The 14,001-nt window shown below is 43.8% G+C and overlaps 1 protein-coding gene across 4 annotated transcripts in view; it reads right to left on the bottom strand.

The window, feature by feature from the left end:
- Positions 1 to 14,001, bottom strand: part of NELL2 (neural EGFL like 2) — an 871,367-nt gene that overhangs the window by 279,884 nt on the left and 577,482 nt on the right. For all 4 annotated transcript variants that reach the window (XM_069628010.1, XM_069628008.1, XM_069628011.1 and 1 more), the window contains one exon: positions 13,014 to 13,109. In XM_069628010.1, the coding sequence (XP_069484111.1) occupies positions 13,014 to 13,109 (96 nt within the window). The remainder of the gene's footprint in view (positions 1 to 13,013; positions 13,110 to 14,001) is intronic.

The raw sequence follows: 14,001 nt of genomic DNA, 5'->3' as shown, positions 1-14,001 counted from the left end.
GAGGCTGCCTACTCTGTCCATTACCATGCCTGTGGCAACTTCATAGACTCCATTTGCAGACCTATTCACACCCGAATCACCCATACAGTTATCTTTTCCAGATATCCTGGGCTACAACTCCCATGCTCTCTCACCAATGATTATTCTGACTAGGGCTGTTGGGTGGTACGGTCAAAAACCGACAGAGAGCCGAAAGTTGATGACCCATGATATGATATGGCATTTATAACGCGCCTATACACAAGTGTTTCAAGGCGCGACGAAGCAAGGGAGGGGAAATAGAGGGAAGACGGAGCCAACGATCCCATTAGGCCAGGTGACATTGAGATCGCACAAGTGCAGGGGAGCGGGGAAGGGGAAAAGTGCGTGGGGAAAGAGGAGGGGCAGTGCAGTACATAAGATAACAGTAAAATAAATAAAGGCAATAAATAGAAGTGCGGCCAGCTGGTGGCAAGTGCAAATGCTTTAATGTGACATTTTGCTCACAAAACAATGCTAACCTGGTTTACCAACTTTACTTACTATAAAGTGCCTATGAACGTACTACATCATTAAGAACTCCTAAAACCCCCTAACGCGCCTAAAATCTTCCCGACCCTCGACATCCCTATCCCTTCAATTCCTGCAACAATGTAACTTTTTCCCCAATGATATCTCTTGCCACAATATCCCCACGTACTCCTCCTCTGCCCAACTGTTCCCCTGTGCCAACAGGACCCCACCATTACTAGGCCTAGCCACCCCTCTTTAAACTGCACACACCACATCTTACAGTGAAGAGGCTAACTCATTGCGGCTCCGGCGATCACCTCAGGCCATTATTCCGTAGACTCCACACACCAGCAACAACTGAACACTGCCTCGACCATTAATTCCCCTCTTTCTCCAAGTGGTCAGTCAAAACCTACCGAAACGTCTCTGCCAACCTAAAATCTCTTATTACCAGGAGTGAGGAGAGACAAAATGAGGGCTCACTCTTCAACTTTCTCCCCAATGAAGTAGCCACTCATGTGTTCATTCCTCCCCAACCCCCAAACTCTGCATGGGTGGCCTGGCGCACTACTCGCCCCAAACTGCACATGGGCAGTCTGTTGCCACACTTTTAAATAGATTTTGGGTTAAGGGATTGCTAGGCTATCTTTCAACCGTTCTTGGTCTCTACCTCTGTCTTAACTTTTAACTGCTGAATAGCAAAGCACTTTGTTCAAAAGCAGGACCGGCTAGAGGCAGAAGAGAATGGGCCTAAGTGGGGTTGGACGATCGATAGATTGCCAAGCTCCTCCCCCCACCTACTATTCATGTAAAACAGAGAATGTTAGACTGATCGGAACACAGCACTATCGGTGGTTGTATACGAATTGTTCGAACTACAATTGTTTGAATTACAATTGACCTTTGCACAATTGACCGAATTTTGAACAATTGTGTTCGAACAATTTGGGTAAAACCCTATCGTTTCACACTACTTTCTAGGGTTTCATGGCATTCCAGCTGCCCTTTAACAGTTGCCCACTGGAGGTAAGTGTGGGGTTAGTCCTGTGTTTACGCTGGGAGACTCCCGGAAGGCTGGGATGGCAAGAGAAGCCCTCTCCCATCACAGTCTACCAGTTAAATGTTTTCTAGGTCTTTGTTTCCCCTGGGGGCCTTTAACATTCATCACGAATGTGGACGACATCAAACCTTTAAAAGAGATGTTAAATCTTTGGGGGTTCTTAAAAATCCAGCTGCACTGTTCTAAGCAATGCAGCTTTAAGAACATTGTACATGCCCGGTGCTTGTAATTAGAACAAAGCAAAACCATTGAGTCCGCCAGGCATGTGCTCACCTCCTGTCCGATTTTGCGGCCCGCCTATGAGTAATATTTGAATAATTATGTGGAAAATTTAGAAGCTATCTCCAGTGAAATATTTTGGCTCAGATGTTTGTCAGGATATAGTCGTGGTTTAACCATTGCAATCTCACAGGTATGGAAAGGTGTGAGTAAACATCTGTCCAAATTTGAAGAGGATGTAAACCTTGTGTCAGATCTTTGCTCTGTGTCTAGCTGGTAGAAAGTTAGCCGAGAGTAAGAATACTATGCATGCCTGTCATCAATCAGATTTAGGTTCCTTATATTGTCTTATTTTGTGGGCTTCTTTATATACTGTGCAGGGCTATATCCAATCTATTTTTTAGTTGTAATTTTATTTGAATTTGAATTGAAGTCTTCCTGATTTTGTATCTCTCTTTCTTAGAGGCGTGTTGCTGGTGTTCTTTTTGTACTTGTGTTTGTAATATGTGTAAAAGTGTGTTTTAGCTATATACACAATAAAAAAAAGAGCAAAGGTTTTAAAGCCTTATGAAAAACATAACATGTAAAAGAACCCTACCACAGCTGTTAGATCTGGACTGGGTGGAGAGCTCGCGTACAGCATTATCACATTGGGAAGAAGACAATGCAATGCGACATGTGCTTCATACCCCTTCAGGACCAACTCACCCCTTCATGCCCCCCCTGCCAAGGTTGATGCATTTGAGTACCTCAAGTGGGTCGTAAAAGCCACGCTAATTATTCCAGTGCTTAGAAGCTAGAAGAATCCGGTATGTAACTCTATATACATCACCACATTTTCATTAGCTATTCCATGAGATAAAACCAGGCCTATTTTTATCTGGATCTTAACATGGATACCTTCCTTTAATGTTTTGACAAAGCACTATGTGGTAAGATATGGCGGTGTAATGTGAGCTGTGCAAATGTTTTGGACTACGACTCCCAAGATCCCTTAGCATTGACAATGTTGGATGTGGTTCATGGGTGTTGTGGTTCAAAACATCTGGAGAGCCAAAGGCTTCAGACCCGCTGTTAAGCATTCACTGATGGGGCCTACACATTACCTACAGGTCCCAGTTTAAATCTTGAAATATCAATCCGATCTTTCATGCCTCCAAGGTTAAAGTAATGATCCTAGCGCATTTTGGGTAAAAAATCAATGCATGATCAAATATTCTACAGCTTTTTGGATGACAGCCTCCTCTTTCCCATTCGACATTTGTTTCAAATGTTTGATATGCTTCATTTCTAATCCCTCTCTCCCAGCTGCCATTAGATTGGATCGTTTGAGCCAGAGCGCAACCCCCAATTTCTCTTCCCCTCTGTCAGACCATTTTGTTCAGATACGGTTAGAATTAGAACAATTTCCCATTATGAATCCTTGTTTGGCTGTTGGCAAGCCTCTACAAAATCATTGTAGCACATCTAACAATTTTAGATTGTTTTTAGATGGGAAATCTTGGCATGTCTATGAAATTTGGACACAAGCCGGTTTGCTATTTCTTTAGCGGGCTGAGAATATATTTATTCGTGTTAACTCTTCATTTGGGTGATGTTCACAAATAATTAGGCAATGACTGTGTCAAACCATTAACTTAGATATTGGACAATCTCCGATTTAGGGTGGGGCTAGGCGGTGCCCATGACATGCTGTCTACAGAACAGTGAGACATGGGCAGTTTGGTTGAGACCGGGATCTCATACCAAGGTGGGGCTAGGCGGTGCCCATGACATGCTGTCTAGAGAACAGTGAGACATGGCCAAGCTGGTTGGGACGGGGATCTCATAACAAGGTTGGGCTAGGCGGCGCCCATGACAAGCTGTCTACAGAACAGTGAGGCGTGGCCAAGCTGGTTGTGACCGGGATCTCATAACAAGGTGCGGCTAGGCGGCTCTCATGACATGCTGTCTACAGAACAGAGAGACATGGCCAAGCTGGTTGTGACCGGGATCTCATAACAAGGTGCTTCTAGGCGGCCCCCATGACACGCTGTCTACAGAACAGTGAGACGTGGCCAAGCTGGTTGTGACCAGGATCTCATAACAAGGTGGGGCTAGGCAGCGCCCATGACACGCTGTCTACAGAACAATGAGACATGGCCAAGCTGGTTGTGACCGGAATCTCATAACAAGGTGGTGCTAAGCGGTGCCCATGACACGCTGTCTACAGAACAGTGAGACGTGTCCAAGCTGGTTGAGACCAGGATCTCATAAGAAGGTGGGGCTAGGCGGTGCCCATGACACGCTGTCTAGAGATCAGTGAGATATGGCCAGGCTGGTTGAGACCAGGATCTGATAACAAGATGGTGCTAGGACAGTGCCCATGACAGGCTGTCTAGAGATCAGTGATACGTGGCCAAGCTGGTTGTGGCCGGCATCTCATAACAAGGTTGGGCTAGGCGGCGCCCATGACACGCTGTCTACAGAACAGTGAGACGTGGCCAAGCTGGTTGTGACCGGGATCTCATAACAAGGTCAAGGTGGGGCTAGGCGGCGCCATGACACGCTGTCTACAGAACAGTGAGACATGGCCAGACTGGTTGAGACCAGGATCTGATAACAAGGTGGTGCTAGGCAGTTACCATGACACGCTGTCTACAGAACAGTGAGGCATGGCCAGGCTGGTTGAGACCAGGATCTGATAACAAGGTGGTGCTAGGACGGTGCCCATGACACGCTGTCTAGAGATCAGTGAGGCATGGCCAGGCTGGTTGAGACCAGGATCTGATAACAAGGTGGTGCTAGGACGGTGCCCATGACACGCTGTCCAGAGATCAGTGAGACATGGCCAGGCTGGTTGAGACCAGGATCTGATAACAAGGTGGTGCTAGGACGGTGCCCATGACACGCTGTCTAGAGATCAGTGAGACATGGCCAGACTAGTTCCCCTTGACACATCCAGCCCCCGGAGGCGGATGTCAAGACATATTTCAAAGGAAATTCATTGGTGATGGTAGAGCAGGGGTGTGTGTGTTAGTGTGTGTGTCTGTGTGAAACTGAATGTCAACTCTTCACGTGTCTGATCTAATGTCACAAGCATGTTTTTACACATTCTTCGATTTGCTCCCCCCTTCCTCCAGTGTACCCCCTCAAACATTGCTTCTTCTGAAAACAGAATTTGAGCCAAATTTGATTTTCACTTACTCAAAGTAATTTTCTAGCAATTTGTTTATTGTTAAATGCGGACAGAAAAACTATAAATGTATTGTAGGCATTTGGTCACTCTGAGATTTCTTCAGTGAGTCACGACTTTGTCACGATAGCAATCTTTATCTTGATACATGGTTTTTGTTAGCACAATACAGAAATACATTGCAGTGAATTTGCACCCGCAAGGACAATATTAAATTCATGATTGTCAAATCCGCACACAAACACACTCAACACAAGTACGAATAATCTATAAACCATCTTTTTTACTGCTTTGAATAACAACAATCTGTATGTTGTGAAATGGAGCTATGGTTGCCGAAAAAGCATCAATTGGTCTGAACCTGCCTTCCCCAAGGCGGAACAAAAGGAGGCAGTCCATGGTCTCCGCTGCACTTTTCCCGCGGGCATTCCGAGAAGTTGTCACCGTGCAGAGCGCCATCTTGGCACCGGCCGGCAATCCTCACTGGTAAAGAAGAATCGATAGCCCCTTCAGACCGGACAGCTGGATTTTCCCCAGGTAGGCTTCAAGCTCCCAGCTATTTTTGGACTCACAGTAAAGGAGTGATGTCCCGCTCGGGGATACCTTATTAACCAGTTTGAAACAAGCCCCGGGCTTTCATCCTTACCGGGAGCCGTGTGCTATACCTGCACACGCCTGCAATAATATACTAGTCTGCTCCTAAAGAGCTTGCATCCTTAACAGGCGACAAATGCAGCTACTTTCAATACATCTTGCTCTAAAGTACTTCTTTTTTATATTAAGATCCTGTTATTCATATTGTGCCCGTACATTTCTTTTAGGATTTATTGGGGGAAAAGGCCCTCAACCCCTAAAGTTACCAGGTGGAAAATGATCTATTGATCTCTCATGGAAAATGTAACCATGACAATGTACGTCCTCAATTTAAAGAAAATAATAAGCCCTCCCAGGTGACAACAATGAGGGAGTCATCCAGTCAACTATAGAACCTTACACGTTCCTAAAATATTCCTAAGAGCGCAGACTTTGACACATCTTCCATTTACCTTTTTTAGGAGAAGCAAATTTACTTTTCTTTGCTGCTTATTTGCTAATTAATCAATAGAAGGTTTATAAATCATGCATATTGAAATTTATTTTATAAACTGATATATTGAATGAATTTGGAATTTGTAGAGCGCGACTTAGACCCCAAAGGTATCTTGATGCTACATATAAGCTCTTAAGTGTCTTCTGTAAATACCATCGTAATCCAAATGTCATTACAGCATGAGAACATGCAAAACCACTCAATTGATCAGTGACTATAATTTTAAATTCTCAACAGCACCCATCCGTATCCCCAATGGCTTGGGTGTTATATCTTACTATTAACATTTGTAACAAATGAAGTAGAGATACAGCGTGCCAGGATCCCCTATAAAGATGTGCAAACTAAGATCAACTTTGTGTGGTTATGCAATGGCACCCAAATAAACCAGTAGCCCCCAGGAAGGATTTGATATCCCGGTACAGGGAACGCCCACATCATGGGACTCTCTAATAGTCCTCTCGGGTTTGAACCTATACCACTGAAAATCACATCCAGTGAGAACCTTAATGTTTTGTAGGGGTGGAAAAAACATACAAACTAGGAGGTTTGTTCTACGTCACTACCAGCGTAGCGTTGAAACCCCTTCTCCAGATCAGGGGCGGCTTCCTCCTCCACATGGGTATTTAAATGTAGCTGGCACAGTCTGAGCTGGCAGTGTAAGCATTTCATTACAAGAGCGGGCACAGTGTCTAAATAACACCTTGCAGTGGGTGAAAATGTTTTCAATATGGAACACAGTAATCATTTAAAGGGATGGAGTCTTTAATTTCTGGACTTCCAAGCAGCTCAAGCCGACAACCGTTATTTACGATTTCTTTAAGCCCATGCATCTCTCCGGAGGTCTGCCACACTTGACTTAAGAAATGTTGTGCATTCTTAAACCAGGAAAGTTGATCAGTTTTCCTTAGCTTCAACATTTTCAAACAAAATGCCCTGAAGGAGAGATTATATTGAGGGGAAAAAATCCTGCAGTCGGGTGACGGTTTGTGTCGTGCTATAAGAGAGCTCCAGGGCTTAACGCACAGGCCAAAGTGACCCAGCAATTGAGGTGTACCCTTACAGATACCAAGTGTGACCCTTCGGTATCTATTTTGAATGGGATTGCCAGAATAAATGTCCCATATTTCATCACTATATATGCATTTGAACGGTATTACCCAAATTGACCTTTTACAATTGACCTTTTGCACAATTGACCTAAATATAGTGGTCCGAATTGACCTTCTGCACAATTGACCTTTATATTATTTTAATTATTTTATATATATATTGGGTTGGTTTTGGATTTTAAATAATATAAGGGGATTGGGTGGGGGTTGCAGGTGTTTTTGGATTGGGTGGGAGGTTGCTGGGGGTTTCCCCCGCATATATGTCCTAATTGACCTTCTAAATTAGGTCAATTCTCCCAAGGTCAATTGTGAAAAGGTCAATTAGTATACAACCATTTGAACGAGCCCTGGATATGCAAGCTTTCAATGCAATGTAACTGTAACCTAAGCACTGAGAAACCTGTATGACACTGTAACTTTATGCAATAAGAGTAACCTGTATGTAACAGCGCCTTGATACCTAAGGGTTTAGTGCACTATACAAGTGGAAAAATAAATGAATAAATAAATAATGTGGGCAGTCCTACAGACAACCACATTTGCCATTCAAGTCCTGCAATTGCCCTATGAGCTGTACAGGCCTTTCTTTCACCTCCTCCATGGACTGGAGCTGTCTATGCAGGCCAAGGTGGGTCCTTTAGGTTATCAGAGAAACATCCGCACAAGGGACGGTAGATGTGGGTGCGCCCAAGGCTTAAGGTACGCACTGCGTATCCGGTTGCAAGTGAGCAACGTGTTCACTGATAACACAGTCATACAAGTGGTCCTAGGATATGGTATATCGACTGGATGCTTTGGTGAGGCTGTTGATTCAGAAGGTTCTGCGGTTTTGCTAAGTGGACCCCACAGGTTTATTTTTAATGTAGTTCTATAATTGTGTGTATTTACTGAGTGTGCACCTTGCTCTGGAGAGTCGTGCAGCTGGTCTATCATTTCTGCACCCCCAAGTTTCCGAACAGAACATGGAGAGTGTACAAAATGAACAAACTATGGGATTTAAATCCACAGCTCTGAAAGCCAAAGGCCAAGCAGGCCCATTTTGAGCAATACATCATTAATAATGATATGGTCTAACAGCAGACAGTGTGCATTGATATGGTCACCAGGGGGCGACATTTAACCAAATTTGCACCCTGAAGGAATTCACGCACTTTCCCCAAATATTCTAGGAATGAAGTTTAAAATAGTAAATAACACCAGTTCTAAAATATGTCGGGGAAGGCTTTCTAGGGATCAGGGGAAAAAAAGCGCCTCACAGACGACCATTTCCTGGCAACATTTTCACATAGAATTTCAAATACCTTTTTTCTTAGGGTTCCCCATTTTCGATGATTGAATCTCCCAATTTGCAAATCTCACAGTGCTCCTGTCTGCATGTAGTCAGCCTGTGGCTACCGATAGCCCAGGGACGCCAATGCGGTCTCTTTCCCCAGGGTATCGGGGTTGCCCAAAACAGGTGATGTGTACAATAGGAAGCCCGAACCAGCAGAGGAGTAAAAAGTGGATAGTCTTCTTGCTAGAATTTCATAAGAAAGCTCACAATATATCGCACCAACTCTTAGAGATAATATTTTACAAATCCTCAAGTAGTCCCTCATTAACAGCGAAGTACACTTATGAGAAAGGACACCTTAAAGGTGTGATTCAGTGAAGATTTGCATTAGAAGATGAGTAATGCAGTACAACAGAACTTAAATAGCACATACAATCCTGTAACAGGACATTTTAGAAGTCCACATATAGTCTATCACCATCAAGTAGTACACCAATGAGGAGGGACACTTGAAAGGTGCAATTCGGTGGCATTTCGAAATGTGCATTAAAGCATTACTCTCCAAAAATCCAAGATATCCAGAAGATGGGGGCTGTTGTGAGGGCCAGATCATAAATTGTCATCATGCTTTCCTAATCACAAAGCTAGACATTCTGGCGCAGCTGATTTGGCACTGGCCATTTCAGCACCGCGTATATTCAGGCACTCCCTGCTGGCCGTGGAGCTGTAGGTGCTGGGATTGCACTACAAACAGTAATCTCCTGGCACATAGACCTATCCGTGCCGGGAATTCTCTTAAATATATTGTTATCCTACACACTAATAAATGCAATGCTTTGGTTGGCAGCATACTTAAGGCAAACGCTGCGCGCTCGCAGCCAACAGGTTACATCTGATTGGCCGCTGCACCAACGCCGCCGCGTCAACAAGGCCAGCGGAAAATCAGATGCGTCGAAATATGGTGTACCAGCCTAATCGATCCCTTACAGAGCTCAAAAGGAAAACAACACTTTCTCAATTTTAACTCGGGTGAAACAGCGCCTGAATTCAAGTAGTCATTTGGAAAATGGATCAGTGGTAAGTCATCCTGATGAAGCACATGCTCATGCGAAACACCCATAGATGGATTCAGAAGTAAAGCTCTTAATTTAATGAAGGGTATGGTCTTATTCAATTAAAAATATGATACATTATTAATTTCGAGGTGGTGCATAAACATTAATAAAAAAAATATGATAATGAACCAGTCTACAGGACAGCAGGCCAACAAAAGAAACATGTTGCTGCCAACATCTGTTAATCTAAGAATGGCCTGTAGTAGCTGGATTGCACTGCTGCCAACCACTTTAAGAGAGCCAATAGAGAACTTAGAAGACGCATGCACATGCAAACTAGAATTAAAATACAGTCCTAAAAACAAAGTATAGGTTCCAACATGGAAACATTATGAATGGAGTTTAAGCTCAGAACATCACAAAAAACAATCACAAGGCCAAGATTGACAATTGGTAGAAGACACTATTGTTGCATTGGAATATTAAAGTGTGATAGCATTGCTTTAAATAAAGGCATCACTTTAAGCCGGTTTATGGTCTTTCCAACGAAAAATGTTCCAACAAAAGATTTTGCATGGAATATTATTCATCGACATTTTTTGCATCAAATGCTTTCTTTGTCTTTATTTTGGGGGGGTCCCCGTAACCCCCCATTTTTTTACCCTTAAAAAGCCACCCCAACGAAAATTATCCCTTTAGCCCCCCCATATATGCATTCGATGCATATTTTTTCGATGAATAATTTTCGTTTAGAAAAGGTTTGGTTGGAAACCTATTCGATGGAAAGACTAGATACCCTTTAAGCCTGCTCACTAGCATTGGCCCTTTGTAATCCATTTTGTAATATTAAAAGGGACACTAATAACTATATTTACACATCTTGATAGCGGGAGGTATCAGTCACAAAGAGGCCTGATATTATATTCATCTAATTATTGTTATTATTATTAATACTGATATCGCCATTACTGTTATTCTGCACCCTATATCAGAGACTATAACTAATTAAGAAACAAGACCAGGGTTATCCAGACGTGGACCCCCTGCTCACTTTGCTCAGCGAGGCACAGCTTCACCTCACTGAGGAGGCCCAACAAGGCTGAAACACGTGTATGGGGCTGCTGTGGTACTCTTGTTCAGAGAGGAATTGCCTAGCATTTCGGTGCTGGATTGCCCCAAGACAGGACAAAGGCTGACATGCAGATGGAAATGTCTCCTCTGTGAAAGGGACAGTGAGCTAAAGACCTGGTTGAGACTCTCCTGGGGGCCATCCACCCAAGACCAGGTCAATGGGCCGGGTTTGTGTCGGCAGAAGGACTCCCATACCCCCTTTGTTTTACTAATTAAGAAACAAAGTTGATATAATGTTCTAACAGTTTAGCAGTAGCAGAATAATTGAAAGAGAGGGTTGGGGGGGAGTCTTTAGACCAAAATGATGCAATGGATACGTCCAGTCATTTTATGAGCTGCCAAATCGCCCAAACTCTTAAAGGTTTAAAAAAAAAGTGTGAAAAATATTACCCGACCGATCACGTTGCTCTGAAGCAATTGCCCTGAGGGTGACCATGGTAAGTACTGGAGAGAAATCATGGACGTGCGGGCCAACATTGAAGGAAACACAGGCAACCTTAGTGTGCACATGATCATAAAATGTGCCTAGGGTTTCTCACTTGCAAACTAATGACATATTAATTCCCATTTGGTCCGTGCTTGTGACTTTTCCAACCTGTAGGTGGCAATAAAGAGTTTCTAACAGAGATCATTGCCAACCCACTCTTGTCACTTTATAAAGCCATGGAAACAAAGTGCCAGTGCATAAACCAAACTAGCATATGGAGATTGTTATTGACCTCCTCTCAGCCAATCAGAATCTTCAGAGTGCAGTCAATAACTGCTGGTATGGACTGCGTGCTGAACATTTTGTCTTAGAAAATGCATATTCCAGGGAAGAACTTTTTCAACAAGACACTTAGTCTCTGGGAGGACTATTTTTCACTGAAACATCCTAATTAGCAGGCCAAAGAGGAAGCTGCAACATGGGAACATGCTTACATACAACACCAAATGCATGCTCCTGTTAAACCTGCTCCGATTTAACCAAGTTTTCAATTAAACCTTGTTAAGTACCACAAAATAAAAACACATAATTTATTAACTCTGTTTGTCCGTTTACTTTATTCACTATTAAATTCACATTTGTACTTTGCCACCAAATCTGCAAAACATGTATTTCCATTACTACTATGTGCTGATAGCCGTGTAGACCTCGGGATGGGTCCTTATTGCATGCGTTAATGACCCCTCCCTTTCCATTACCACTATGTGCTGATAGCCGTGTAGACCTCGGGATGGGTCCTTATTGCATGCGTTAATGACCCCTCCCTTTCCATTACCACTATGTGCTGATAGCCGTGTAGACCTCGGGATGGGTCCTTATTGCATGCGTTAATGACGCCTCCCTTTCCATAACCACTATGTGCTGATAGCCGTGTAGACCTCGGGATGGGTCATTATTGCATGCGTTAATGACCCCTCCCTTTCCATTACCACTATGTGCTGATAGCCGTGTAGACCTCGGGATGGGTCCTTATTGCATGCGTTAATGACCCCTCCCTTTCCATTACCACTATGTGCTGATAGCCGTTTAGACCTCGTGATGGGTCCTTATTGCATGCGTTAATGACCCCTCCCTTTCCATTACCACTATGTGCTGATAGCCGTGTTGACTTCGGGATGGGTCATTATTGCATGCGTTAATGACCCCTCCCTTTCCATTACCACTATGTGCTTATAGCCTTATAGACCTCGGGATGGGTCATTATTACATGCGTTAATGACCCCTCCCTCGGTCTAGGAGGCTATATCATTGTTCTGGGTGCATCCTACTATGGGCTATTTGAGGACATTACTCGTAAGGCAGCTGGGTAGGTCAAGGGTCGAGTACCTGCTGTTTCTAACATAGAAAAAGACTAACCCTTTCCCCTGCCGAGGTCCATGCATTGACTAACATTATATTGGGTAATAACAGCTATTTCTACAGCGCCTAGAAGTCGGATGAACCAGACATGAAGCACTATATCAGAACATGTTATGGGAATGGAGTAGAAAACTGGTCAGAGAATTGGGGAAACGACCCACTGACCCACAAACGCAAAGCGTGTTCCTGCAATTCATTGCAGCCGTGAAACGTAAGCATCTTAACAGAAGCCAAGAATGCTCTCACAGTCAATATGCATTTACCTGAACTAATTGGTTCCTGGGAGGAAAGCGACTACAACATGTAATACATCACACTTTGTGAGTTGGCATGATCCACAACACCAGCTGCTATCGAACCCAGCACTCCACAAACGGGAGACGGGCCAGGGAAGCAGAGAAACGATTGGCACAGCCGCCGCCAATCAACAGTGCAACGATTTGAATGGGAAGGCCGCCATTTTGGGATACTGTATCGACTTCATATCTCGTTAACACTGCGCACATGCTCTGCGAGGCGACGCGAGTGACAGTCAGGTGGTTAAAAATAAGAACCCATACCTGCGTCACAGCTGAGACCTGTGAAACCCTGCGAGCATAGGCAGACGTTCGGAGCCACGCAGGAGCCTCCATTTTGGCAGCCATCTTTGCAAAATGCTGAAATGGAGGTAGGTCAAAGAAGTGTTAAGAGATCTCCAGCCTTCTTTTTTAACCAAAGTCATTTTATAGACAAGACATTTCACCAAACTGTCTTTCAGTGCTCTGAAGCTGCCTTCCAGCTGTGTGAGCACTTTACATCTACAATAAATACATTAAATCAAATACATTGATTAATTGGTCTGTGCTGATCTCTGTTTGCGATTTGAAGCAGCTTGCTAATGTTGCACAAAACTCCAATACTTTTTTTTAAAACTATGCGGTTGTATATAAACAAATACACCAAGGCTATCTGCACCATGAACCCAACATAGATGTCTTAAAATCATTGATACACGCTCAGTCCAATGCGTTTTTCCTTTTCAGCTTAAACATCTTCATGGTCCTCTATGATTCAAAATCAACAACAGAAGCCAACACGTGTTTCAGCCACTTCTTGGCCTTCCTCAGGGCTTTAATAAACCACGTTGCTAATCCTTGTTCAACTTTTCTAAAAAAACGGCACTTACAGCACTTCCTCATAACATAAATTCGGCTCCTTGACATCTCATAATTGTGTAACTCTGCAATGTTACAATACCGCAGCAATGTACCCAGCAGGGAGCTGGACCCAATCCCCAGCACACAAACAGAATATGATATTATCCACAACAGCATTTGATTAACGTTCCACTACTTAATTATGAGAGGCTAAGGAGCAGATTGTGTGGAAGCTGGACCTAATCCCCCATGCATATTAACAAGGGGGGGTCCTGGGAGTCCCTCTGCTAGGTATTAGTCCTGTTTATGAGACACTTGCCCAGAGTCTTTAGCTCACTATCTTTCACTTTGCCCTGCCCTGGGGCAGTCCAGCACCGAAATGCTAGGCAATTCTCCTCTGAACAAGAGTACC

This window comes from Ambystoma mexicanum, chromosome 12 (assembly GCF_040938575.1).
Source record: "Ambystoma mexicanum isolate Mex_15411 chromosome 12, UKY_AmexF1_1, whole genome shotgun sequence".
Taxonomy (NCBI): Eukaryota; Metazoa; Chordata; class Amphibia; order Caudata; family Ambystomatidae; genus Ambystoma; species Ambystoma mexicanum.
This window is presented reverse-complemented; position numbering and strand designations above follow the sequence as displayed.